At 31.4% G+C, this 26,746-nt stretch overlaps 1 protein-coding gene across 1 annotated transcript in view; it reads right to left on the bottom strand.

The window, feature by feature from the left end:
• Nucleotides 1-1,539: 1,539 nt before the first annotated feature.
• LOC134718953 (centrosomal protein of 78 kDa-like) overlaps nt 1,540-26,746 on the bottom strand; it is a 68,934-nt gene continuing 43,727 nt past the window's right edge. The window contains exons 7-15 of the mRNA XM_063581824.1: nt 18,096-18,270; nt 17,341-17,454; nt 12,071-12,135; nt 10,235-10,348; nt 9,355-9,497; nt 7,562-7,757; nt 7,007-7,084; nt 5,476-5,627; nt 1,540-5,104 (exon numbers count right to left, since the gene is read on the bottom strand). Coding sequence (XP_063437894.1) covers nt 4,186-5,104; nt 5,476-5,627; nt 7,007-7,084; nt 7,562-7,757; nt 9,355-9,497; nt 10,235-10,348; nt 12,071-12,135; nt 17,341-17,454; nt 18,096-18,270 — 1,956 coding nt within the window. The 3' untranslated portion in view covers nt 1,540-4,185. The remainder of the gene's footprint in view (nt 5,105-5,475; nt 5,628-7,006; nt 7,085-7,561; nt 7,758-9,354; nt 9,498-10,234; nt 10,349-12,070; nt 12,136-17,340; nt 17,455-18,095; nt 18,271-26,746) is intronic.

Here is a 26,746-nt window from a genome sequence, read left to right as displayed (position 1 = left end):
CAAATTTGGCCACAATCATGATATATAAGTGTATCTAGTTTAAACAAGAGTGCACACGCTGAAATGTCTCCCCTTCTTTACATACCACAGCTTTTATGTTGATGGTCTTATATATGAAGCTTTACTACAACTATCACTGGAAATACACTTCCAATTTGTTCTCATTCAATACACCATACATACTTTGAATATAGTTGACCAATCAAACATAGTATTTAAGATACAAACTTAAGCAGGAAAACATTGATCAATGAACCATAAAGATGGGGTTACTGTCAAATGTACCCTTCCAGACAGATATGTACACCTTGCAATCATTACATGCCTCAAAATATAGATGACCTATTTCATACAGTTAAGGAAACAACATAACCAGGAAAAGATCAGATTAACCAATGAACTAAGGAAATGAGGTCATGGTAAGATGAGAACTTCCAGACGAACATACATATTACAATCATTCCATACACCAAATACGTATATAATAAAATTAACGGTACCAATTTTCTTGCACCTGATGCGAATTTAGACGATACATTTCTCTTCAGTGATGCTTGTGGACAAAATATTTGAAATCCAAAGCTTATATAAAAGATGAAGAGCTATAATTCAAAAGGTCCAAAAAGTATAGCCAAATCCATTAAAGGACTTGCTTAATGTACAAGTAAAAAAACCACCAAATAACTAAAAAGTTAACATTGAGCAATGAACCTTCAAAATGAGGTCAAGGTCAAATGAAACATGCCGATCTGACAACATAAAATATTTTCAAACAGCAAACACAGTTGACCTTTTGCATATACATTAGAAAAACGGACAGACCAAAACACAGTTTTCATGGCTCAGTGGCCAATGACACCTTATAGTTCAACATGTACAACTTACTATCATTCAATACACTTAATATAGCAGACCTATAGCAGACCTATTGCTTATAGTATGAACCTTGTCCACTAATCCATGAAATGAGAGAAAACTCTTGACTGACATGAGGACCTTGCAAGCAAGGTATGTACATATCAAATATACATGTCCTATTACTCGTATTAAGAGAGAAATAAAGCACAGTAGTCGCTGAACCATGAAAATGAGGTCAAGGGCAATGGACTTGACAATCCAAAAGTTAATAACATAAGATATCTATAAACAAAGTAAGAAAGATCTAGGTCTTCTACCTGCTTTTTAAGAAGATAGCTAACACTGCCACTGGATCACTATCCCTACAATGTATGTCAACAGAAGTAGCAGGCTTGATTTCTATCTAACCCAGCTCATATATACAAAACACACATATTATAAAGTGTATATAAGATGTACAAAGTAATACATAGGGCCATTTCTAACCTTTTTAATCAGAACTTAAGAACTATGGGTTATCTCATTGTTCGTACACCAAAATGAAAATAAAATTACACCATTGGATGGATTTCCATTGTTTAGAACATTTTAAACCAATCACATCGTTTTGGTGTATGCTTTAAAAAATATTACCCAGAATGCAGTAGATTTTGAAACAGTGAATCAAACACTAAGATGTGCTAATGTTTCCATATTTATTACTAAATAAATAATCATATAAAAAAGCATTCTACCAAATGTAGATACACATTATAAGCTCCTATGACAGCTCAAAACACAAAAACTTTCTAAGATTATATCCATTTGAAATATGTTAACAAGCAGCCCTTTTTTTCCTTACTTTTTTACACATTTAATGCAAAATAATACATCATCTTTGGTAGCCTAGGCTTATGACCCACTCTGCTCTTCTCCAACTGTTTCAAATTAAGAGAAAACTAACTGATAGATGGCACAAAATAGTGGGTCTCACTGGGGTCTTAGTGTGACACAGGATTGCCGATTTTTGTAGGCGTGACACGTGAAAGTCAAATTATTGTGTCATGAAAACAGGAAATTAGGTCTAGTGAGACCCAGGAAATGACGAAAAAATGAGAATTGCTTAATAATAATATGTACATAGTGTAAGGGGGATCCGTGATTGGAACCCCCAATGAGACCCCCTTAATAATCTGTGGAGAGAATTAAGGGGAGTGGATCATAACACTTGGCTAGTGAGGATGAAAATATTGAGATTATTTTGTCCTGTAAATGCACAAAAAAGAAAATATCATAATGACACAATAAAAGATAACATTTTGAAAGTGAAGTCAGGTTTATTTGGAAAAATCTAATTTGTCCTTACATCTTGTGAAATAAAAACAATTTGGCTGTGTAGTAACAAATGATTAAACAACAGAGTTAACTACCATGAATTTCCTAAATATAGACCCCCTGACATAAATATTGATACCATAGAAGTAAATGATAAAAGTGTTAGGTTTAGAAATCATGATACAACAATACTAACATATTGAGAATAAAAAGTTCCTGCATTACATACATAGTGGTTGCAGCCAGAGCCAGTTGGGTCATGTAGACAAAATTATACATAGAAACTAACATGATACAGATACAATCTAATTTCAGACAGTTGGGAATGCTTAAAATAATACAAAGACTAGAATGTCTATCACAGAAAATCAATACAAGTATAGAGTGTTTGCTGAAAAATTTATCACAGTCACATACAGATCCTACATAGAGGGAGGGAAGGACCTATAACGGGACTCCGGGATCGTGTGTTTTTAAGCTCTGGATTTCGGGATTGACCCTTTCAGGGTTCAGGGAATTCGTTTTTACGAGTTTCAGGGATTGCAGGATTTAAATTTTTCAAATTTGGGACCTCAGAATTTTCGTGATTTTAATTCCAGGATTTTGGATCAGGACCCTCCTACATACCATTGAGGGCGAAAAATTTCATGTATTTATTGAGCAAATGAAAATCTAAATCTAAATTAACACATCGTACTAATACTTTAAGTTCAGAAATTAATATGTGTAATTATTTTTGCAATTGTATCCTTTTAGACTACTGTAAAATGCGATATTGAAAAAAATACTATTAAATTCATTAAAAAAAATCAAAATGCCAGTCTAAATCATTTCAATTTATAACATAAACCCTGTCACATTTTTTGAGAAAAAAAACCCATTGCAATTTGGGAACTGCAAATTATATACTTCAAGTTTGTTTTTAAATTATGAAGATAATTTGTAGTTTTTATTCCAATGGTCTAAACATTTAAGTCTACTTTGGAAAATGATAAATTCCCATAGCCCCTCATTGTGCCATGATAATTTAATCCCCCTATGGAACAGTAGAAATCTCTAAAATTTTAAATGCTAGGATCGAAGTCAGTCTTCAGCAAACTCTCTATTCACCCGAAGTATTATACATAACTTGCAGAAGATAGTCTGCTTGAAAGAAGTATGAAAAACTACAGTAGTGTGACGGTAAGTGTTACTAACACTGGTATTTTTATGTGTACACTACTAACACTTGTAACTTTATGTTAGTGTATGCTACTTACACTTACAAATGTATGTGTGTTAGTGTAAGCTATCAACACTTACAACTTAATGTGTTAGTGTGAGCTATTTACACTTAACAAATTTATGTTTGTTAATGTATGCTACTAACTTTAAAATTTATGGGTGTTAGTGATCACTACTAACACTAACAATTTTATGTGTGTTAGTGTAAGCTACTATCACTAACACATTAATGTTTTAATTTTGTTTGATCACAACAATTTGTTCAATGATTAGAAAATGGTTAGAGATTGCATTAGTTCTAGGAGGGTATAAAAATATCAAAATGTCATTATTCAAATAATTATAAAACTCAATTAATTCATTAATAAATTAGGTCAATTAATACATATAACAGAAGTCAAAGAAAAAAATCTAAAAATCAAGGCTACACCAAGTTTTTTTTACAGATAAAAATATCAGACACATTTTCCTCAGAAAAAAAACATCATGGAACGATTTTGAGTTCCAAATTTATCTAAAAATTATCTAAATTTTGCACAGATTAACCTTATGAAATTTGTAAAAACATTTGCTTTTACTAATTTATAACTTCAATTTTTTTTGTTTTGTTATGACACTAAAAAAATATTCTTCAAAAGCAAACAAATTTGAAATTAGTGTATACATGAACTGGTATGTTTTTCATCGTTGACTTCAATAAAAAGTTGAATCCTTAAAAATTATCCTTCAGAAACTGACAAGCTCAGTATAAGTGTTCACCTAAACAGGAAGTGAAAATTAATTTCTTAATTAAAAGTCTTCTTCACTTTCAATAACTTCGGCAGGTGGTGAAGGGGAGTTTCCAAATCCTAAATCTAGGTCACCTTCTAAGACAATCCGCTCTCCTCGTTCACTAACGTAGGATTGCTCGAAACTGTCCATGCTATAGTTATAATCACTCATGCGAGACCGAGACTCTCTTTCACTCATGTCTTTTTTGGAAGCAATCATGGGTTCAACTTTTCCAACTTTGATGCCACCCGACTTCTTATCATCAGATTCGCTAATTTTTCTTGGTCGAGGTTGAGGAGTTGGTCTTTCATCCTCAGACATATCTTTGTAAAAACTATCACGTAAAGACCGGTCTTCCTCAGAGTTTTGAGACCGGCTCATCGGCAGCTGTGAAGTCAGTTCACTAAGGTCCATCATGATATTTTCTTTTTCTGTCTCCCTTTCGTCATCCATCACACTTGCTGGTTTTATTTGTGATTTTGTGCCAGATTTATCTCCCTTCCCATCCGGTCTCTCATTTGAATTAACACTCACATTAGAATTAAATGCTCCACTGGTCTCACGTAAAATGCGTTCATACAAATCATCAGTCTTTTTAACTCCTGGTCTTTCAAAACTTTCATCCCCATAACCACTTTGCATGGCAGGGTCTCTGAAACTTTCAATAAGTTTGGCAGTGAATTTATCTGGCTTTTCTAATGAACTTCCAAACCCCCCTAGCTGACCCTCACCTACAGGTTTACTAGATGAAATGTCACCATAGTAGGCATTCAGCCTTGATGTTGGTTTCAGTGGTTTAGGGGCCACTTTAGGGGGACTAGATGAAATGAATGATGATCTGAAGCTAGAGTTGCCATTTAAAGCTGTAGATGACATGTGTCTACCGAAAGGCGTGTCCTTCTTATCCAACCCCGCCATTGTTATCAGTTGACCTAATCTAAAATGTAAACAAGATTAATTATTATTTTTATATGGCAAGATAGATCTTCTCTGAAATATTACAAGATTGCTACCAGGCATGAAATATCCCCTTCACTGTATAAAAGAGAAATTAATTCTATCAAAGAAAGTCGATCGTCCTCCATTATAAAACTTGCCTGAGACATTGCTGACATTAACCTATAGTGAAAGGTGTAATGTGATGTTATATTTTTATAATGAGATGCTATTTGATAGTTTTTTTATAAATTATGTTATGAATGTGATGCTATAACTTTTAGAAACAAGATGGTATTTCAAATTTCTTCGTTTACCAGGATGCTAAATGAAATGTCTGGGGAGAACACTGCATACTATAAAATACTTTACCCAGATTCTCTTAGTAAGTCTAAGAATTGATGGAACTGTTTAAACGATGCTTCAATCTCCTCCAGAACACTGTCATCGTCAAGACAACCTCCTCCTTTGTCATGTTTCAGTCGGAAACATTCATCTTTTAATTTCTTGTTATCTAAGGTTAGCTACAATGGTAGAAAATTTGAAATAAAATATCTGGTACTGTTGATTCCTCAATATAATGGTATTCTTGGATAGACAGATAATTTAATACAATGTAATAATTCATGTTTTGAGATGTGTTGTCCTTATGTTATTCCATTAATCAAAGTGCTTGTAAGCATAAAATGGTAAAGCTTGCATTAATTTATCAATTGGAAGTAAAACGAAATATTGTAGTTTTCAATTAAGTTGATTTTAGTTTGATTCAGCTAAAATTCTGGACAATGGGAGATAACTCAACTCAATTTCTAAAGATGACTTTAACAATGACATCATTTATATTTTTTGAACAGATATAAGATTCCTGCACCATGCTAAAATTATGTATTTTTTTTTTACATTTTGTGACTTGAATTTCTGGAAATATTCTCAGATAGGGAAGTATAGAATGTTAAAATCAAAGCACTATATTTTGTGTATCAAAAAGGTAGTGATAAGCCTTCGAAGATTTAGATATCAAGTCCTGCAATCTTTACCCAAAAGTTCACCACACAACCAGATCCTAAATATATACATAATCTTTCTATCAATTTAATGGAAGTCTAGAGCTGGCATGTCAGTAACTGCTAGCCATCCTTTGTTAATGTATGTTCATCATTGTCATTTTGCTTAGTTTCATTGTTTCTAAAATTGGACTCTAATTGAAACTAAATTTTACTGTGCATTTTACTGTGCATTTTGCTGCACATTAGTTTATTCTACATTGATGAGAGGTACAGAGCTAGGGTTGAGATCTCACAAATCATATTTAATGTTTAATGGTTGAAACCTTTAGATCCTTCGGAGTCCAAATTATCAGCAAAGAGAAGGAGATTGAAGACCTTGAATTCAAGTAACTACCATTAAGGTAAAAGGTATAAAAATGTATATACTTTTACGCCCTTCCAAAGTCAGGAACCTCTGGCCTTTGATAGTCTTTGAACCTTGTATTACTTTTTTTTATTTTGGTTCATTTATATGTTTCAGAGTTGAGTGTGATGTTGAAGGCCCATTTTTCTTTTGAACTAGTACATATTTATGTTTATCTACCAGCTGAAGCCCACCTCAGGATTCAATATTTTCTCACAGTGTTGAGCTGTTTTCTGCTTTATTGACATCTCTTTGACACATTACTGTTTCCATTCTCAATGTATTTTACTTTATCACTGTTATGACAGTTAAATTTTCCATTAAATTGTGAAGCTTGCTGAATGTTTTAGTATTTAAAAAAATTTGACTGTTAACAAATATAGAATATTTCATTTCACTAATTATGATTGGTTCTTTTTTCCAAATGATGAGGCAGGCATACAAGAAGACCAAGCAGGCTTTTACCTACATAGAAAAAAAAGATAAAAAATACCTCTACAATTCTTTTATCAGCTCGTGATCGAGCAACTTGTTCTTGGTGCATTCTTCTCTTTGTCTGAATTAGCTCAACCTTTAAACCAAAAGTAAATATATGTTAATGTATTATAACATTTATTAAAATTACCGCTGTTGTGAAGTGCCAAAACTTTTGAGGGCTTTTCCAAATCTTCTAGATGATTCCCTGTGCTATCATAGCTAAGAAAAAAGAAAAATTTCATGTGCCAGAAAAGCTCAAAGCAGAATATTTGAAAGCCAAGGATGTAAAAGAACCTGTAAATCCTTAAAATTCTTAAATCTAAAGAATATTTTCATGCAGATTAATTCTTATGATTTTTGAATTAAGGATGTAGTGACCAAATTTGTTACTCTAGTCCTTACCCTTAAATCTTTGATATTATTAACCTCAGTAATTAGGTCACTGTCATCTTATTTTAATATTTCAAGTTTTCTTTTATTTTTCAATCCTTGAAATTGTTTAACTTTAAAATATTTTTTATGTTTTCTGAAATAGATTTGCAATTATATAAGTTGTTTCTCTAGTCCTTACCCTTAAATCCTTGATATTATTAACCTCAGTAATTAGGGCACTGTCATCTAATTTCAGTTTTTCCAGTTCTCTCATTGTGTCTTCATCTTCCTCCTTTGTGATGATGATAGATGACTGATCTTGTGTAGACAGGTTTAATTCTTCACTGTTTTCATACAGATTTGATATTCCTGGTACATGTTCAGGGGGGAAACCTCTGTAAAATATAATTTTTAAATATAAACTACTTTGGATTTATTTTTATTCAAGGAATATGAATTTTCATGGTTTTTTTTAGATAAAGGTGAAAAGTGAATTCAATTCTTCACTGTTTTCATACAGATTCATTAGATATCCCAGGTACATGTTCAGGAGGGAAACCTCTGTAAAATATATTCTTTATACAAAAACTAATGTGGAGTCAGTTTAATTCAAGGGATAACAATTTTCGTGGAAATGGAGGTCAAAAGTGAAATCAAATGTTCAACCATATTTTAATGTTTTTAAAGACTTGTATACAGACATTTGTTCGGTGTGAGCCAAGGCTCTGTGTTGAAGGCCGTACTTTAACCTATAATGGTTTACTTTTTAAATTGTTATTTGGATGGAGAGTTGTCTCATTGGCACTCACACCACATCTTCCTATATCTATTGTCAAAACCATGAAATCAAATAACCATGAACATATAGTCTTTCCTCAAAAGTCAATTCATGAATAATGAATTCACTGTTATCAATAATTAACTGCAATAATAAAGTGAAGGTTGAGTAAAACCTCTGTTAATAGTTTCACAAAAATAACAGTTGAAGATCTGACAATTTAATAAGAAACATAATTGTGAAGGTTGATTAAAACCTCTGTTAATAGTTTCAAAAAAATAACAGTTGAAGATCTGACAATTTAATAAGAAACATAATTGTGAAGGTTGATTAAAACCTCTGTTAATAGTTTCAAAAAAAAATAACAGTTGAAGATCTGACAACATAATTGTGTATGGCTGTAAAAATGTGACGTGTTTAGTTGGAACTTTTTTTAACAAATGTTTATGTGTTTTTCAAGTTATTTGGTATTGTAGATTTCAACATTTTTCCGATTAAACTTTTATCTTTTTTAAATTATTTTTTTTACTTCACAAAACAAAGTTCTTGACTTTTTGAATACATTATTAACAGTTGATCCCAAAATAGATGACTTTGGACATTAAGTATTTACTTTTATTATTTATGAGTTTGAACAAGGTGAACAAGGTGAACCAACACCCGAAGTGGTTATTGTGCGGATGGGTAATAGTGGGTGGATACCTAAAGGTATTCACAGTTGTCTTTCACTATAAAAGTAAAATAAAACAACAACACCCATCAATTACCCCATGGTAAGAGTTTATTATGGTCGACATGTTTCCCCAACAAGGGTGGCGTCTTCAGGACAATATCATACATGAAATCAAAATTTTATTATTCATGTAAGTAGTGTGAATAAATCAATCAAGATTATTTGGTTTACAGCATGTTATACCTAAATCTACAGGGAGATAACTCTTTAAAGTCAGCTAAACGTTTTAATTACGTTGTGTTGTAAGAGGAATATTAAGCTTCTCAATAATCAAAATTAATGTTTTTCAAACTGCTATATGTAATTTTTCTGACAAAACAATTGGTTCAAATATTTTGAAATTTTTATATTTTTGTTAAATGGTCAAAGTAAATACTTTGACAAAATTGTATAAAAATTAAACAAGCCAAATTAATTTTAGTGAAAGTGTTGGGTACCACCTTAATTGACCCAAGCACCAGCTCTTTCATCACCAACTTACCTAAACCTGTTGGCCCTTGCAGCTGTTCTCCATGGACGCCCTGGGCCAGATTTAATTTCCTCTGAGCTGATGGGATTCATTTTTCTTGCTACATTCACATTGCCTGTGGACTTTGTTCTCCGTCTACTTGTATTTGCTGAAACCTGAAAATTTGACAATTTGGTTAACATGTCAAAATCTACTATTTTAATATTCATTTATGTATTTATTCCTGTCATGTAATGGTGTCATTTTAGGGATATTTAACATTGCCTTAAAGTGTGAGGTTTGGCTAGCCACAAAACCAGGTTCAACCAATCATTTTTTTTTTCAAAATGTCCTATACCAAGTCAAGAATATGGCAGTTGTTAACTTATATTTCTTTTCTATGGTAGTTCCATTGCTATTAGTTTTTTTCTGCACTTAGGTGTTCTGTTATTTTGTTGTTTTCCTCATATTGTTGGTGTGTTTCCGTCAATTTAAGTCTGTAACCCAGATTTGTTTTCTCTCAATCAAATAGTGACTTTTGAACAGTTTTATACTACTGTTGCTTTTATTTATCCTAATTGTAATTTTTCTATCAATTAAATGTTGACATCCTCATTTTTTGGCAAATATTTGGATTAGACACCTCTACACATTATTTGACATACTGTGGATTCATTATTATTCGTTGGATACCAATTTTCATGGATTTCGTGGGAACAGACAAACCACGAAATTAAATGTTCAACGAATACCAAATTTTCTATAAGCTTGTATGCAGATTTCCTCCAAAACCACAAAATTAAATATCCATGAACATATAAGTTTTCCTAAATCCACGAAAATTGGTATCCACGAAAATAAATGAATCCACAGTAATATACACCATTACACTTCACTGGTGTATTATTTTTACCTTTATTGTGGTTTTTCTACCAAAACTTGAATTTAATGTCTTTGTCCTCCTTTTCTTTGCTGATAATTTTGACCTTGAAGGGTCTAAAGGTTCTTCTGCTTTCAACCATTTATACTGGAAATAAACAAAATACAGTATTAAATCCTTTAACTCTTTCCTCCATAGTGACACCTATTGACGCCACCCCCTTTACTCCATAATGAGGCCTTTTGACGCCTGTGTAGTGTCTCAGTTGAAAAGTCTTGCCTTCAAAAATCTGTATTAGACTGAATAAAATTTGTATCCAATATAAAGAGGATATTTATGAGAACATCTGACTGGAATTTCATTGATGAAATATTTGTTTGCGCAATGCATAAAATTGAGAATGGAAATGGGAAATGTATCAAAGATAAATACTTTAAACTTAAGATTTCTTTTTATTGAAAAAATCTTATGTAAATCAAGTATGTCAAAAAAAATGTCCATGAAGGAAAGGGTTAAGTTCTGGGTTCATAAAAGAAATTAAGAATGGAAATGGGGAATATGACAAAGAGACAACAACCTGACCAAACAGTAGAAAAACAGTCCAAGGTCATAAAATGGGTATTCAACGTAACAAGAAAATCCTGCACCCATGGCCTCAGGTGGCCCCTACATGAAAAATGTGAACTAATTCAGTGACAAAAGTCCATAAGTACATATTTTTTCACTGGCAGTCCATGTTTCCAAACATCTTTCAAATCAATCTATTGTAAATTAGAAATAAAAAAAAATTATCACTAGACATGATGCAAGATGCATTGTGAATTCAACTTTTTGTTAATATTTTTATAGTCAGAAACAAAATTAAATTTTGCTTTTTGACAGCACCTTATTTCTTGGTTTTATCATTTGTTTCTACCAAAATGACTAAAAATTGGTCAAAGTACTCAAACCACAAAAACTTTTACCCCACGCATATTTAGTAATCTACAGTATGATATTATGAAATAATACTGTGTATGGAATATATACTCCATGACCCTGATAAACTTGTACTTAATGACCTTGATAATACATGTACTTTTAAAATGCCCTTTGTGTGATTTTTGATTTTGCTTTTTCATTAGGGACTTGCCATTTTGAATTTTCCTCAGAGTTCAGTATTTTTGTGATATTTTTTTTTCTTCGAAAAGATCTTTTAATACCAATACTTAAATATTATTGTCAACAACTTTGTTAGTGTATAAGGTCTTAAAGCATCTCATATTTTTTTCTGAAGCTGAAGGCAAATTAATAAATATGTAAACCAGACATTGGAATAATTACAAATTTGTCTGCTCAATTTGTGAGATTAGTATAGAATTAATCCATCAGATACATTCCACATTTGTTTGAAAAAATATTCTTAGAGTACTATTACATTGCTGATTGAATCAAAAATCTATTCCAACTGTTTTTACAAAACATTTCTTCTGGTTCTCTGGAACTTTAGCCACCCCAAGGGAGATAACTCAGATAAGGGAAATAACTCAGATAATTAAGACAATGGGAGATAACTCAGACAAGGGAAATAACTCAAATAATTTAGATAATGGGAGATAACTCAGACAAGGGAAATAACTTGAATAATTTAGATAATGGGGGATAACTCAGACATGGTAAATAACTGATAATGGGAGATAACTCAGATAAGGGAAATAACTCAGATAATGGGGGATAACTCAGATAAGGGAATTAACTCAGCTAATTAAGACACTGGCAATAACTCAGGTAAGTTTGAATATCTAACCTCAGTATCTTGACTGTTACTGATGATCATTAACGTTTCAATGAGAGAGATAACTCATATATAAGACAAAGGAGATAACAAACCTCAGTATCTTGACCATTACTATTGATCATTAACTGTTCCATGATGGCATGTACAACTTCTCTGTCTGAAATTAAAAGAAGATAAAAAAAATTCATCATATTTATTATAGTTTTAAATTATATATGGATATAATTTGCATAATTAAGACATCTTCTACTATTCCTTCATTTCAGAAACTGATGACACATGATTTGCATTATCTCAGTGACAGACAGACAGACAGACACGCAAAGTATAAAAATACCCTGATATTCTAATAAACATAGAATTTACAGTTGTACTTTTAGCAAATGATTCTCTCTAGAGTTTTCATACATTAAACATAGCTATCTAATTTTCTTTGCAAAAGTATGAAAAAATAACAAGGATTTTATAGGATTTTATTTAAAAGAGAAATAGGGGTTAGGGGACAAATTTTTATAATGAAACTACATGGTTAAAACCAGAGAAGTTTGAATATCTGACAGAAAGACAAACATTAGAACAGCAAACATCTCATTGGCGGGTTCTGATCATGGATCCCGCTTATGGTTTTGTCAGATTCCCGAAATACTGATTTTTTTGTGTGTGCATTTATTATTTGATGATGATTATGGAATTTGAAAAGAATTCCAATTACAGGAAATAATGCATTCAAATATGGAAATGAAAGAGTAATTTTCCCAATTATAAAAACATCAAAATAAAGTCTTCATTTTCAATATTTTGAAATAGGAAATAAGTAGGATGTCTAACAGATAAAAAAAAATATACCAAAATTCGAATTTCGAATTCATTATCAAGTAATTCAATTATGTAGTTCTGGAGACATTGTTATTGAAACATACAAATTGCGATATTGAAGACCCACCCCTAGAAAGGACATGTAATTTTCACTTTGAATAATAAATTTAAAATCTAAAATACAGGAAACCTCCATACAACCACAGGGTCAAACTTAAGATAAACAAATGTAAGCTTGGCAATTAATATTGAATGATTAAGGCAAATCAATTGAGCAGAATGTAAAACAACTGGATAAACAAACGAGTCAAAACAGAACTAGGGATTATGTCCCAAATAGGTTTGGTTTAAACAGCTTTCACTGTATTTGTTGAAATATAACAGCATACACTGCAAACCCAGGGACACTTAACATTGAGCAAGTAATCTTATAGTTTGTAATTCAGTTAAATCATAAATTATCTAGAAACAAGAATGTGTCCTCAGTACAAGAATGCCCCACTCACAATATCATTTTCCATGTTCATTGGACTGTGAAATTAGTGTAAAACCTCTAATTTGGCATTAAAATTAGAAAGATCATATCATAGGGAACATGTGTACTAAGTTTGAAGTCAATTGGACTTCAACTTCATCAAAAACTACCTTGACCAAAAACTTAAACAATGAAGCGGGACAGACAGACGAACGGACGGACGAATGGACGCACAGACCAGAATTGAGAAAACATAATGCCCCTCTACTATGGTAGGTGGGGCATAAAAAACTGAATAAAATTCCTTGTTTCAAAGAAAGACCTAAGGCTCATCTGCAATGATATCAAAATTATAACCATGATAACTGGTATTTTCATACGTTGTTTGCCTATTAATTGAAATTTATAGTACACTGACAATTAAAAGCCTTGTATATTTTCGATGTTTTAAAAAATCCTTCCTGATCTAAAAACTATATTCTATATATGGTTATGTGGAAGGAAATTTGTCAACACAGAGCAATCAATGCCTGTCAAATATCATGCTCCTTAATCTAATTGAAATGGGAGAAGCATTATACACTAAGTTCACATTGACTTTCAAACTGTCTTGAATAGTACAAAAACATAACAATCAATTCAATCGATCAGAACGTCTCTATCTATAATCAAATGTGTTATTTTTCAAAGGGAGTTAATTCACATTTTTTTATGTGGCGATATCTTTTTTTTAGCACTTCTTTAACAGGGGGGGGGGGGGGGGATATTTTTTCTGTCAACCAATTCTGAAGAATGTGAAAATTTGTCAAGTTTTAACACCAACTTTACTTAATGAACTATATTAACTATTAGCCATGTACATTCAAATAGCTTTATATAACCAACTTTTATAGATAAGTTCTAAGCACCCAAGTAACACTGACAATTTCACTTTTATTTCATGTTACTTTTTTAAATGCAGTACTGATTAAACTGATTTAAATTTAATTTAAGTTCCACATGTGAAATTTGCCACCTCATGCAAAAATCTGAACATAATTTATGGCTTTAAAGGGCAGACTAGTTAATAGCTGATATTTGTTTTAGGTTACATCCCTTGACTTAGACCTAACCACACAAATCATTTTAAAAGAATTTCTTTAATGTTTTGAAGCTTCATTGTGACTAGTTGTAAAATATCAGACACTTAACCTATCAGCGTGTTTTCATTTCATTTGAAATCTGAGAAACAATTTAATAGCCATGTCAAAATATTTAAAATAAATATCTTCCAGGAATGCTTAATATTGCGATTGGATTTCAAGTCTTCAATTCAAGCTGTGAAATTGTAGAAATTGAGGGAAATTACAGCTCTTGTGAAGTTCTAATGGGTTTTCCAATAAAAAACTCTAAAAATCAAGGGCTTACAAAAAATTCTATATGATTGTGATGGTATTTTGAAGGCAAGATATATAAACTATTGTAGTTTTGAAATGAAAATGTTTTTAATATGTCTGAGCACTTGATTTTGGGATACAATACTCTGATATAATCATGATTATTGCTATTTTGTGCATCTTTCCTTTGATCTTTTTTTGTGATAATTTTCATATCATGCTTCTCGCTTGAGATGAAAAAATTATTGCTAGAAACTAAGGAGGCCACATGGCGTTGCTAACGAAATTGACATGAAATTGACAACGTCGTCATAGGCAAAATAGCGATAAACAGATTATCATTGGTCATCTCAACTCGATTGCTTTTCTCACTTTCGCTGTACCAGCTCAAGCGAGAAAATCAATCTCGTTGAGATGATCAACGATAATCTATAATTATTTAAAGAACTTTTGGTGATCAATCTAATATACATCAAATCACCTACTGTGGATTCATTGATATTCGTTGGATACCAATTTTCGTAGATTTAGTGGGTACAGGAGAACCACGAATTCAAATGTTCAACGAAATACAAATTTTATAAAGGAATGAGTGTAGACTTTGCCAATACCACAAAATTAAATATCCACGAATATGTAAGTTTTCCTCAAACCACGAAAATTGGTACCCACAAAAATAAATGAATCCACAGTATATACAGAAGAAAAAGTTTTAAATAGACCTAATGGCATTGTTTTTTTCTCTGTCCTTTTTTATGACCTTAAACCTAGTTACTCAAACTAACAAGAATATGTCCATAGTACATTGATGTAACTCGCAAAATGTTCATTGGACGGTGAAATTGGGGTCACAACTCAATTTTGGCAATCATATCAAAAAGTTCATATCATTAGGAACATGAGTACTGAGTTCCAGTTGATTGACTTCAACTTCATCAAAAACTATCTTGACCAAAAACTTCAACCTGAAGCCGGACAAATGGACCAACGGACAGAGGAACAGACCCCAAAACATTATGCTTCTAATTGTACTTTTAGAGATACTTGATTTTGTAGTTTTAAAAAATTCTGCATTAAACCTTCCAGAAATTTCACTTTTTAATGAACACATTAGGGTCAGATGAAGCATGCCTACGGGTGCAAGATTTTCTCAATGTATTGAAGACCCAATGGTGGTCTTTGGCTGTTTTCTGATCTATGGTCAGGTTGTTGTCTCTTTAAAACATTCCCCTTCTCCATTATCAATTTTACATAAATTTGTGGTTCACCTATATCGACAAAACCAACAAGAAAAAGAAGACATCCAATAAAAAAATATCAAATTATCTGGTAATGACGAAAACTTGTCCAAAAATGGACAACTTCACACTTTTATTAGATTTCAATTGGCCGTTTCAGAATCTAATGCATCCTGGGTAATATTTTCAAAAGCGAACACCAAAGCGTTTTGATTGGTTTAAAACGTTTTAAACAATGTAAATTCAACCAATGACGTAACATTATTTTCACTTTGGGGTACGAACAATGAAATTACCCATGATGCCTTAGATTCTGAAACGGCCAATTAATTATTCTGAAAGAGAACCAACAGTGGAAAATAATATGAAAATCAAAGACTCTCCTATCCCATAAAACAATGTCTCAATTTCTTAAAGTGATAGTCTCAAAATGTATTATTGTACCCCAGCTGAATATACCATACATAGATGACCATCCTTTCTAATGAATAAATGAAATACACATACAATGTACAATGGTTCAATATGCAACACACTCAAACAAACAGAAGATGACAAACCTATTAATTATCACATAAAATGATATTCATTTCGACAAAATCTGTTGTTTTGAGATGGTCCACAATGAACAACAATACATCATTCTGTCACAGCAACAAGATTTAATAAACTCCCAATATGCAATATATCAGGGATGGAGATAGCTATAAGAATTAAGTGATTTTTGAGAATTATCATTTTCCTACTACATTATATAGTCTATGACTATCCTAACCTGTCACTGTTTCATTATATAAAATAAATTTGTGAGAAAAAAATAAATCTAGAGTATTTTGATTTTGGTTCTAGATTCTAGAGTCTACGACTGAATCATTGTTACGTTATAAGATGTCACAACTGAATTATATATGATAAATTTCTAAGAATGAAATGATTTAGAGTATTTCCATTCTTATCCAAGTGAATCATATAGATAAATCATTTCCATTGTTATACAGTAATAAATAACAAAACAAGCATATGTACTGCTCATACTATTATATTTCCATGTAAAGTGCACTGCAAAACTTGCATTGATATCCTTATTAAACAGCTCTCCTCATGATAAACATATTTACTAACAGGATACTTGATTTAGTGTTTTTCACAAATTCTGTAAATTATCATATATACAAAATTTGTATTTTGCTTAATGAGGATGGTAAAGGGTTATCTTTGTGCATGCAATGGGTTTTGCCATTTTTATTTCACGTGCATTCATGAAAAAGGTTCGTTATTCACTGTTGTTAAATTTGTAAGTAGATCGTTCATCGTGAAATGGCAATTTAATTTTGTGTTCTTCTGTACAGATACCCTCCTTTACGCTCCTCTTCAATTGGCTCAGCTTTATCCACATGTTCAACGAAATTGATTTCCATACAGTTAAATGAATCCACAGAATAAGAAATATATTATACCTATCAATGGATTCCGTCTGACATCTAAGACAACCACCGTTGTGTTGTATTTTAATACATCCAGCAATGACTTGGCCCCTGTTGTAGATATACCACATCCCTGCATGTCTAATGCTACAAAAGTAATGACTTTGAAGAAAGATTAATTTCCTCTAGTATGAAACCAAGTCATACACATTTCATGTTATACCCCTTTTAGATTTTCTATTTTGTATTGTTTGTCAAATTGTGTGCCGGCATTTTGTATCGTTCTTTATTGTATGGGTTTGCTCATTGCATAAGACCTGTAATTGTTCTCATCAGTTTTTCCTGCGATTGTTGTCTCATTGGTAATCATACCACATCTACTCATCTTTATGTCCCTGAGGGTCTTCGATTGTTGTCTCATTGGTAATCATACCACATCTACTCATCTTTATGTCCCTGAGGGTATCACCAGCTCAGTTGACATGATCAATATCAATTATATGGTAATTTTTATAAGTTTACTGTTTGCAAAAGTATGAATTATTTGAAATAGCAAGTATTTTCTTATACTAGGCGGAGATTACCTTATTTGGCACAACTTTTTTGGAATTTTGGGTTCTCAATGCTCTTTAACTTTGTTATTGATTTGCTTTCTAACTATTTTGATCTGAGCGTCACTGATGAGTCTTATTTAGACGAAATGCACAGCTGGCATATCCAATTATAAGCCTGGTACCTTTAATAACTAATTATACTATCCTGAAAACTTTCCTTATTAGATGTATTACCTTTCAGCCAGAGATCATCTTTAAGAGCCTCAGCCAGGTATGTTGCTCCCTGATCCCCTAACATAGGATTATTATTTATTGTTATGCGTCTGATTCCTGACATCCTGTCAAGGTCTGGTCGTCTGTATCTGAGACTGTCTCTCCAGGCTTCATTGTGTCTTTTCATTGCTTGGTGCTAAAAAATAAATAGAAAGATTTTTGGTTATAAATACTGTCTTTTGTAAAATAGCAACAGCAGAAACACTTTTCAGGCAAATTGCATCAATTTAAATGGATGCCCACTCACACTATCAATTTCTATGGTCAGTGGACCGTGAAATTCAAAACGAAACTCTAATATGGCATTAAAATTAGAAAGATAATATCATGAAACATGTGTTCTAAGTTTCAAGTTGATTGGACTTCAACTTCATTAAAAACTACCTTGACCAAAAACTTTAACCTGAAGCGTTACAGACTGACAAATAGACAGACACACTGACCAAAAAACATAACTCCCCAGTGCACAAAGAACATATGAAGGCAAAATCGATAGAAAAGTGTAAAACCTAACAGGAAAAAAGTGCTAAATCTGGAAAAGGGTAATTACACCATAGAGTATGTAAATCTTAATGTGTCTGTAAGTATTTGAGAAAATATTGTATCTTGTCAGACTTCTTTATGCACCTTCATTCCTTAGTGCTGATAAATAAATAATGGATCAACCAAGACAAGAGCCTGTATTTCAGTGGTAGTTGTTTTTCTTCATTTTTTGTACATTAATTAGGCTGTTATTTCTATTTTGAATTGTTTTACATGTGTCATTTTGGGGCCTTTTATAGCTCCCTATGTGTTATGGGCTTTGCTCATTGTTGAAGACTTTACAGTGACCTATAGTTATTAATTTCTGTGTCATTTGGCCTCTTGTGAAGAGTTGTCTCATTAGCAATCATGCCACATCTTCTTCTTATATTGTCAGTGGTTGTCTTTAGCAAATCATATTGTGTTTTTCATTTCACTTTCAGCCCTTTAAGCTATTTCTTGGCTGTCAGTTTATTTTGGTCAAGAAAACCTATGACCTTTGGTAGGAAAAATACCAATCATAGTCTAATACGATAAGAGTTTGTGATAATGTAGTTCAACTACTGAAGACCATGCCTCAGAGTCATAAAACTTAAGAGCATGATTTTTGTACTCAGACTCGAAAATCAACCAATCAAATTGCTGGATTTCATGTTTTGAGCACGATTTTTGTGCTCCGAGCAATGTTTTATGCCTTCAAGACCTGGCCTTGAAGGCATAAAACTTTGCTCAGTGCTCTGAGCACAAAAATCATGCTCGAAACATGAAATCCAGCAATTTGATTGGTTGATTTTCGTGTCGGAGTACAAAAATCATGCTCAAAAGTTTTATGACCGTGAGGCCTGGTCTTTCACAGTTTTCATTAAACGCATTTAAACATTTTAAGACTTTTCAAGACCTTGACATATGATACTGCATAATGGGTTGTGAAATTGGATTTTAAATTATTCAATTATTCACACATACTCTAGTACATAACTTTTAATTTAAAAAAAAAGAACCCAACTCTGTCCATTTACTGGGAACAAGGTAATTTTTTTAGGACATTGAAAAAACTAATTCACAGGACACAAATAAAACTTTAGTCTGCTTGATTAGATCTCTCCTGCCAGAAGCCAATGTATTGACAATTCACATCTCTAAATTACTACTATAAATTAGCTAGAGATCCGTTAATATCGTCCCTTTTAACTAGAGTTTTTATGATTTAGAACAACAGAAAAAAATAATTATTGGAAGCCTAATTACTTTGCTTTTATACACCGTAATTAATGTCAAAATAACAAACTTGTGATTTATTAATCAATTTACAATTTATAGGACCATACCTTATAGAATATGGGGAAAATTAAACCATGGTTATTAAGAATGTTTTCACTTCTCTGTTTCAAAATAACAAGCTTTTTAAAAGTCTTTTGTATACATGTCCAATTTCATTATAGTTTTTTTTTTGTTAGATTCTGCATTATCAAAGAACCTTCAGAATAAAAAATTTCAAACAAAGTTCAATTTTAATTTTTGAGATCTTACTTTGCCGTTTTTTGTTGTTGTTTACAGTTTATATTTATCATTAATAATATTCAAGATGATATCCAAAAACTGCAAAGTTTCCTTAAAATTACCAATTTAGTGGCAGCAACCCAACAATAATGGGTTGTTAGATTCATCTGAATATTTCAGGGCTGATAGAACTTGACCTACTGAACACTTTTATTCAATGTCAGATTTGCCCTAAATGCTTTGGTTTTTGAACTGCATTTTACCCCCATGTTCTATTTTTAGCCATGATGGCCATGTTTTTGACGAAACAGAAAATAAAACACAAACTTTATTATAGATACCATAAGGATCATTCAGTTTGAAGTTTGGTTGGAATTGGTTCAATAGTTTCAGAGAAGAAGATGTTTGAAATAGTTTACAGCAGATAGAGGACGCACCAAGTGATGGCTTCGGAACGGTGATCATGAGCTAAAGAGGAACTTTGAAGAAGAACAAAGTTAAATGTCTGTGTCCTGGTTTTTGAGATATGATCATTTGAAAATTTGGCAGGAAATGCCTCTCTTGATTTTTTTATTATACATTTAACATCTGTACATTTTTTTTTAAAATATGATAGAAAAAAACAAAGATTATATAAGATTTCCAAATATGGCTTTTAAATTCATACGTTATAAAAAAATATTTTTTTTTAGAAATTAGCAAACAATATTTTTATTCTCACCACATGGACAAAAAGTTAAAAACAAGAGGAGAAAGCATCCTAAAGGCTGGATTCACTAGTATATTAAGTAAAATCACAAAAGTAGTGAACTCTGAGGAAAATTTAAAACAGAAAGTCCCTAATCAAATGGCAAAATCAAAAGCTTAAACACATCAAACAAATGGATAACGACTGTCATATTCCTGAATTGGAACAGGCATTTTCTTATGTAGAAAACTCTTGGATTGAACCTGGTTTCATTGCTAGCTAAACCTCCCACTTGTATATTAGTTGTGTCATTTGTGTTGACAGGGGTAGTGAACACAAATTGCTTTTTCCAGGAACCCTATGCCATCACTAATACACCCATCTTCTTTTCCATTAAAGCCCCTCTGACTCTGAAAATATGACTGATTGATTTCCGTTTGCTTACAAGTCACAAATATTTCATGAATGACTAAGATTAAAATATTGTGCCTTGTCTGTATCAATCATCAGTGTTCATTATCCTTTTTATTTACATTGACTAATAAAATGGACATCCACAAGTGATCAAATATTGCATTATGGGATAGGAATCTTGTTCAAATCTCATTAATCACACCACCACTGCCAATCATTTACTCATAATAACAGGTATATTGATCAAATTTAGCTCAGCTTCTTGTCTATTGGAACTATTTTTTCATTTGTCATATATTTTTTTCTACAATCCCAAATTTATCAAATAAGAATTAGATTTTCATGTTTTGTTATTTTCTTTTTTTTTTTTGAAATTTTAGTTTCATTCAATCTAATCCTTCTTCAATCTTTATCTATATTTCTATATGCACAATTGCATATCTAATAACAAGAATGTGTCCATAGTACACGGATGCCCCACTCGCACTATCATTTTCTATGTTCAGTGGACTGTGAAAATTGGGGTAAAAACTTTAATTTGGAATCAAAATTAGAAAAATCATATCGTAGGGAACATGTGTACTAAATTTCAAGTTGATGTAAATTTAACTTCATCAAAAACTACCTTGACCAAAAACTTTAACCTGAACTTCGCACTATCATTTTCTATGTTCAGTGGACCATGAAATTGGGGTCAAAACTAAAATTTGGCATTAAAATTTAAAAAATCATATCATGGGGAACATGTGTACTAAGTTTCAAGTTGATTAGACTTCAACTTCTTCAAAAACTACCTTGACCAAAAACTTTAACCTGAAGTGAATGGACGCACAGACGGACGAACGAACGAACGGAGGCCCAGACCAGAAAACATAATGCCCCTCTACTATTGTAGGTGGGGCATAAAAATCCTTAATCAAAATCAGATATTTGTTGTCAATTCTAATAAGTTAAAATAGTTTCAATCTTTTAAACATCATTAAATAAACAGTGAGTTATAAAATTAAATTCTATTAAAAAATCTACTTCCTTTTTTACTGTACATTAATACATAAAATCACAGAACAGACAAATTTTCCTCCTTAATCTTTTCATCTATTACCTTCAATACTTTTATTCAAACAAACATTTATTATCTTTTATATATCTATCATTTTTTTGTTTTTGTTTGTTTAATGTATTTATAAAGCTTTTTAAAACATTATATTAACACATATTGAAAAATAAAATTGAGAATGGAAATGGGGAATGTGTCAAAGAGACAACAACCCGACCAAATAAAAAAAAAAAGATTTTGTCTAATTTTTTGTATTTTTTTTGGTATTTTTTGTATTTTTTTATTTGGTCGGGTTGTTGTCTCTTTGACACATTCCCCATTTCCTTTCTCAATTTTAATATTCAGTATGTGTTAATATAATGTTTTATATGTATATTTCAAAACATAGATATCAAAATCAAAGAATTACAAATCAGAAAATAGATTTATAAATCCTAGATGGGAAATTTATTAACTTCTCTTTTCCATCTATCTCCTTCATTCTTTTTCTCTGTTGACACAGCTTAATTATACAGACATCAACAAGTGAAGATTTGTACCATTCAGAAAACTCATAAATCACTCGGCCACTGTCAATCGTTAATCAACCACATTTAACCCTTCACTAATCTTTTATTATATCGCTTCTCTGGAACAATCTTGCCCTATATTGATCAAATTTTGAACAGCCTCTCGTTGCACGCTTTGTTTCTACTGGTTTCCTGACGAAATTTATTGTTAATAACAGCAGAGGAGTTTCGACACAGCTAACATTGTAATTAAAGACACCACTAACGGAAAAAATCTCAATGGTCAACATTGATTAGAATCAGTTGGGATTTTATTGGAAAAAAACTTTAACCCTACAGAAAAATTCAATGCAAAACTTTTATAGTAAATCAAAGGTAAGAATTTAATATAAAATTTTAAATTGTTATTTTTATTATATCTTTGAATTATCTATTTGAAAATATTTTTATACAAACCTTGAAAATTTTAAAAAAAAAGTTGTTTAATTCTAACCTTTTGTTGTTAAATAGATTGCATAATACAAAACATCATTAATATAAAGTAAAGCAATTAAAAAAAAATCCTGATTAACTTTAGTTTTTATTCATGACGTATTGATTCTCATATCTCATAATTTAATAACCATGATTAAAGTGAACCTTTAATTCTAATGCAATAATGTTTGTCATGTTCTTCTGTTTGCATTAAACAACACATTTTAGGAATTTATTCAGAGGCTGATGGTTTGAAAATGCATGCAAGAGTGCCAATTTGATTTTAATAATTCAAAATGTATGATTAATGGGTTCTTTCTATGTTTTGCAAAAGAGTTCAGATATCAGAATTTTATTTGAGGGCATCACATCTTTTTTTGATGGTCACAATTACAAAATCAGGATCAATCATTGCCACAAATGCCCAAAGCTCAAACAGCAATCCAAAATTGAGAGCGAACAGATAGAAGGTTGATTTGAAGCACAATTCAAATATAAAATTATCAAATAATATCAAAATGATTTGAAAGAGTCTGGCTTAGTTATTGATCCATGAACTAGAGATTCTTTAGACAAAACAAGTGTGTCCATAGTATATGGATGGCCCACTCACACTTTTTCTATAATCAGCGGCGTGTGAAATTGAGAACAAAACTCTAATTCAGCATTAGAAGTTGTAAGATCATATTAAAGGGAACATCTGTACTAAGTTTGAAGTTGATTGGACTACAAATTCATCAAGACATACCTTGACCAAAAACTTTAACCTGAAGTGGGAGACTGACAGACAAACTAACAGAAAAAGTACTGGATGGACAAATGAACCCACAGACCAGAAAACATGATGCCCCTCTATTATTGTAGGTGGGGTATAAAAACAAGAATGTCCACATAGTACACAAATGCCCCACTAGCACTATCATTTTCAACTCTTCAAAAACTACCTTGGCCAAAAATTTTAAACAAAAACTTGAACCTGAAGAGGGACAGAGAGACAAAAGGACAGACAGATGAACCGATGCAAAGACTGATACACATAATTCCCATGAATGGGACTTCAAAAATACATGTCTGTTTATGATAACATGACCAACCATATTTTAGAGCACCAACTCTAGGTCATTATTTTCATGTTGAAAATTTTGAAAATGACTGTTAGGAAGAACAAATTCTGTAAGAATTGTTCAAATAGAATATTCACTAGGAAGGATCTTTAATTTCATGAAAAAGTATCTATTATCATTAAATAAAATTCTTATTGAGAGGAACTGATTTCTATTTCAAATGATGAAGTACTATGATAAAGCAAAAATCATAACATAGGAAATTGTTCATCCCTCATTAAGTAGTATTATTGAGGATTTTCCAGTAGTTAACTTCTATGAAATTTGATTTTTCATCAGAAGAAACAAATTATGCCTCCACCGGAAACAATTCATTTCTTTTAAATATAATTACAACTTTGATCTAAATCCCACTCATTCTTAGATTATTGAAAACTTTTTTTGTACATAGATTATATTCTTCTTTTAAAGAAAAATGTACGGTATTTTGATATAAGGGAATGTCGTTGTTGTCTTAAGGGACATTCCATCTTACTTTGCTTAGGGACTGGGAGTTATCCAATTTATACTTAATATAATTTGATTTTTATATATAAACAAAACCAATACTGGGTCTGGTCATGCAGGGTTGCCTAACAAATCATTGCCTTTCATTGAAGTAAAGGGAAACTTTGTAATTCTAAACTGATTCAAAAATTTCTAAAATTTAGCAGTTAGTGATTTGAAAATTTATGCCTGGTGGTACTCTATTTTATTTATGTAAAACCAAAACTTTTTCTAAGTACAATTTTACAGACATTTAATGCATTTATAGTGAATAAGAATAACTGTGAATGATTCAATTCTTCATCTTTGAGAGAATCACAGTCTTCTAAAAATGAATCTTTGAAGTGTTTTACAGAATCCCCTTTCAAGATGAATCTTTAAAATGTTTTACAGAATGCCCTGTAAAAGAATCTTTGAAGTGTTTTAAAGAACACCCTTATAAGACAAATTTTTGAAGAGTTTTACAGAATGCCCTTGAAAGAAGAGGCTTTTAAAGTTTGGCAAGTTTACAGAATGTCCTTCAAAGACAAATGTTTTAGGTGTTTTACAAAATGCCCTTCAAAGACTATTTTTTTAGGTGTTTTACAGAATGCCCTTCAAAGACGAATGTATAGTGTTTTATAGAATGCCCTTTAAAGATGAATCTTTGAAGTGTTTTACAGAATGCCCTTTAAAGACGAATCTATAAAGTGTTTTATAGAATGCCCTGAAAGAATCTCTGAAGTGTTTTACAGAATGCCCCTTAAAAAAGAATCTTTGAAGTGTTTTACCTAATGCCCTTTAGAGATGGTTTTTTTTTTAAAGTATTTTACTGAGAGCCCTTATATGTATTTTACAGAATGCCCTATAAAGACAAATCTTTTAAGTGACACAATAGAAACCAACTTGGAATAAATTTTAAATTTTCAGAGAAGAATAATGATGATTGTCAGCAGGGGATTTGAATCGCTCATAACAATTTCATTAACTTTTCAAAGATCTATACAAAAACTTAATGGTTATGAATGTATTCCGATTTTATCCCATCAATTTAACTTTTAATGGAATGTTACATGCAGGCAATTAAATGAACTATAAAGTTTTAATTAATACATTTAAGACATTATACCATAGACCAATTTAAGTTTGCAAATTAATATGCTTTGAATATTAGCGATTCTACAATAACCTTTAAACAAAAGTGATAATTTGTACAACAATCCCAGGGTGACTTATGAATTAGTGTTTCAAAAAAATGATGACTTTGATACTGTAAAATCAGAGATATTGTGTGCATTTCTATATTGTTGGTATGATTGCTGATGACAGAGAAAATAAAAGATTAATTAAAGTGATTACAGGAAATCCTACTAACAAGTAATACCATCAGAATTACAAATATGAATTCTAACTAATGTGATATCTATCTGGTTACATTAAACAACCATTCTCCTTTTTAAATTAAAGTAATTAAACATGTTTTTAAATGCCAAAGGAGTAGGGGCATTAAGGCTTAGTTTTGGCCCAAGAAAAATAAATGTTTGATAACTATTTCAAATTGACACATAATGTTTAGAAATGCATGGGGTCAAGAAATATAAATGGATAACATTAAGATTTTTATCTGATGACGTCACAATTACGTCATAATATGTACTGTTTTCACAAAAACAATGAAAAATACAGAATTTATGCAGTTTTTTTACTTTATTTCCGTTGTGGAAACATCCTGCTCAGCCGAAAAACAACAAAATAATTAAGCAAAAGCTTTATTATAACTATTGGCATTATCTCAGCAAATATAAAGTTGTTTCTTGGGTGCGCACATACTTTTTCAGTCTAAAATATACTTGAAATTT

The sequence above is a fragment of the Mytilus trossulus genome, chromosome 5 (assembly GCF_036588685.1).
Source record: "Mytilus trossulus isolate FHL-02 chromosome 5, PNRI_Mtr1.1.1.hap1, whole genome shotgun sequence".
NCBI classification, from domain to species: domain Eukaryota; kingdom Metazoa; phylum Mollusca; class Bivalvia; order Mytilida; family Mytilidae; genus Mytilus; species Mytilus trossulus.
Note: the sequence above shows the minus strand (reverse complement) of the source record. Positions and strands in the feature narration are given on the sequence as shown.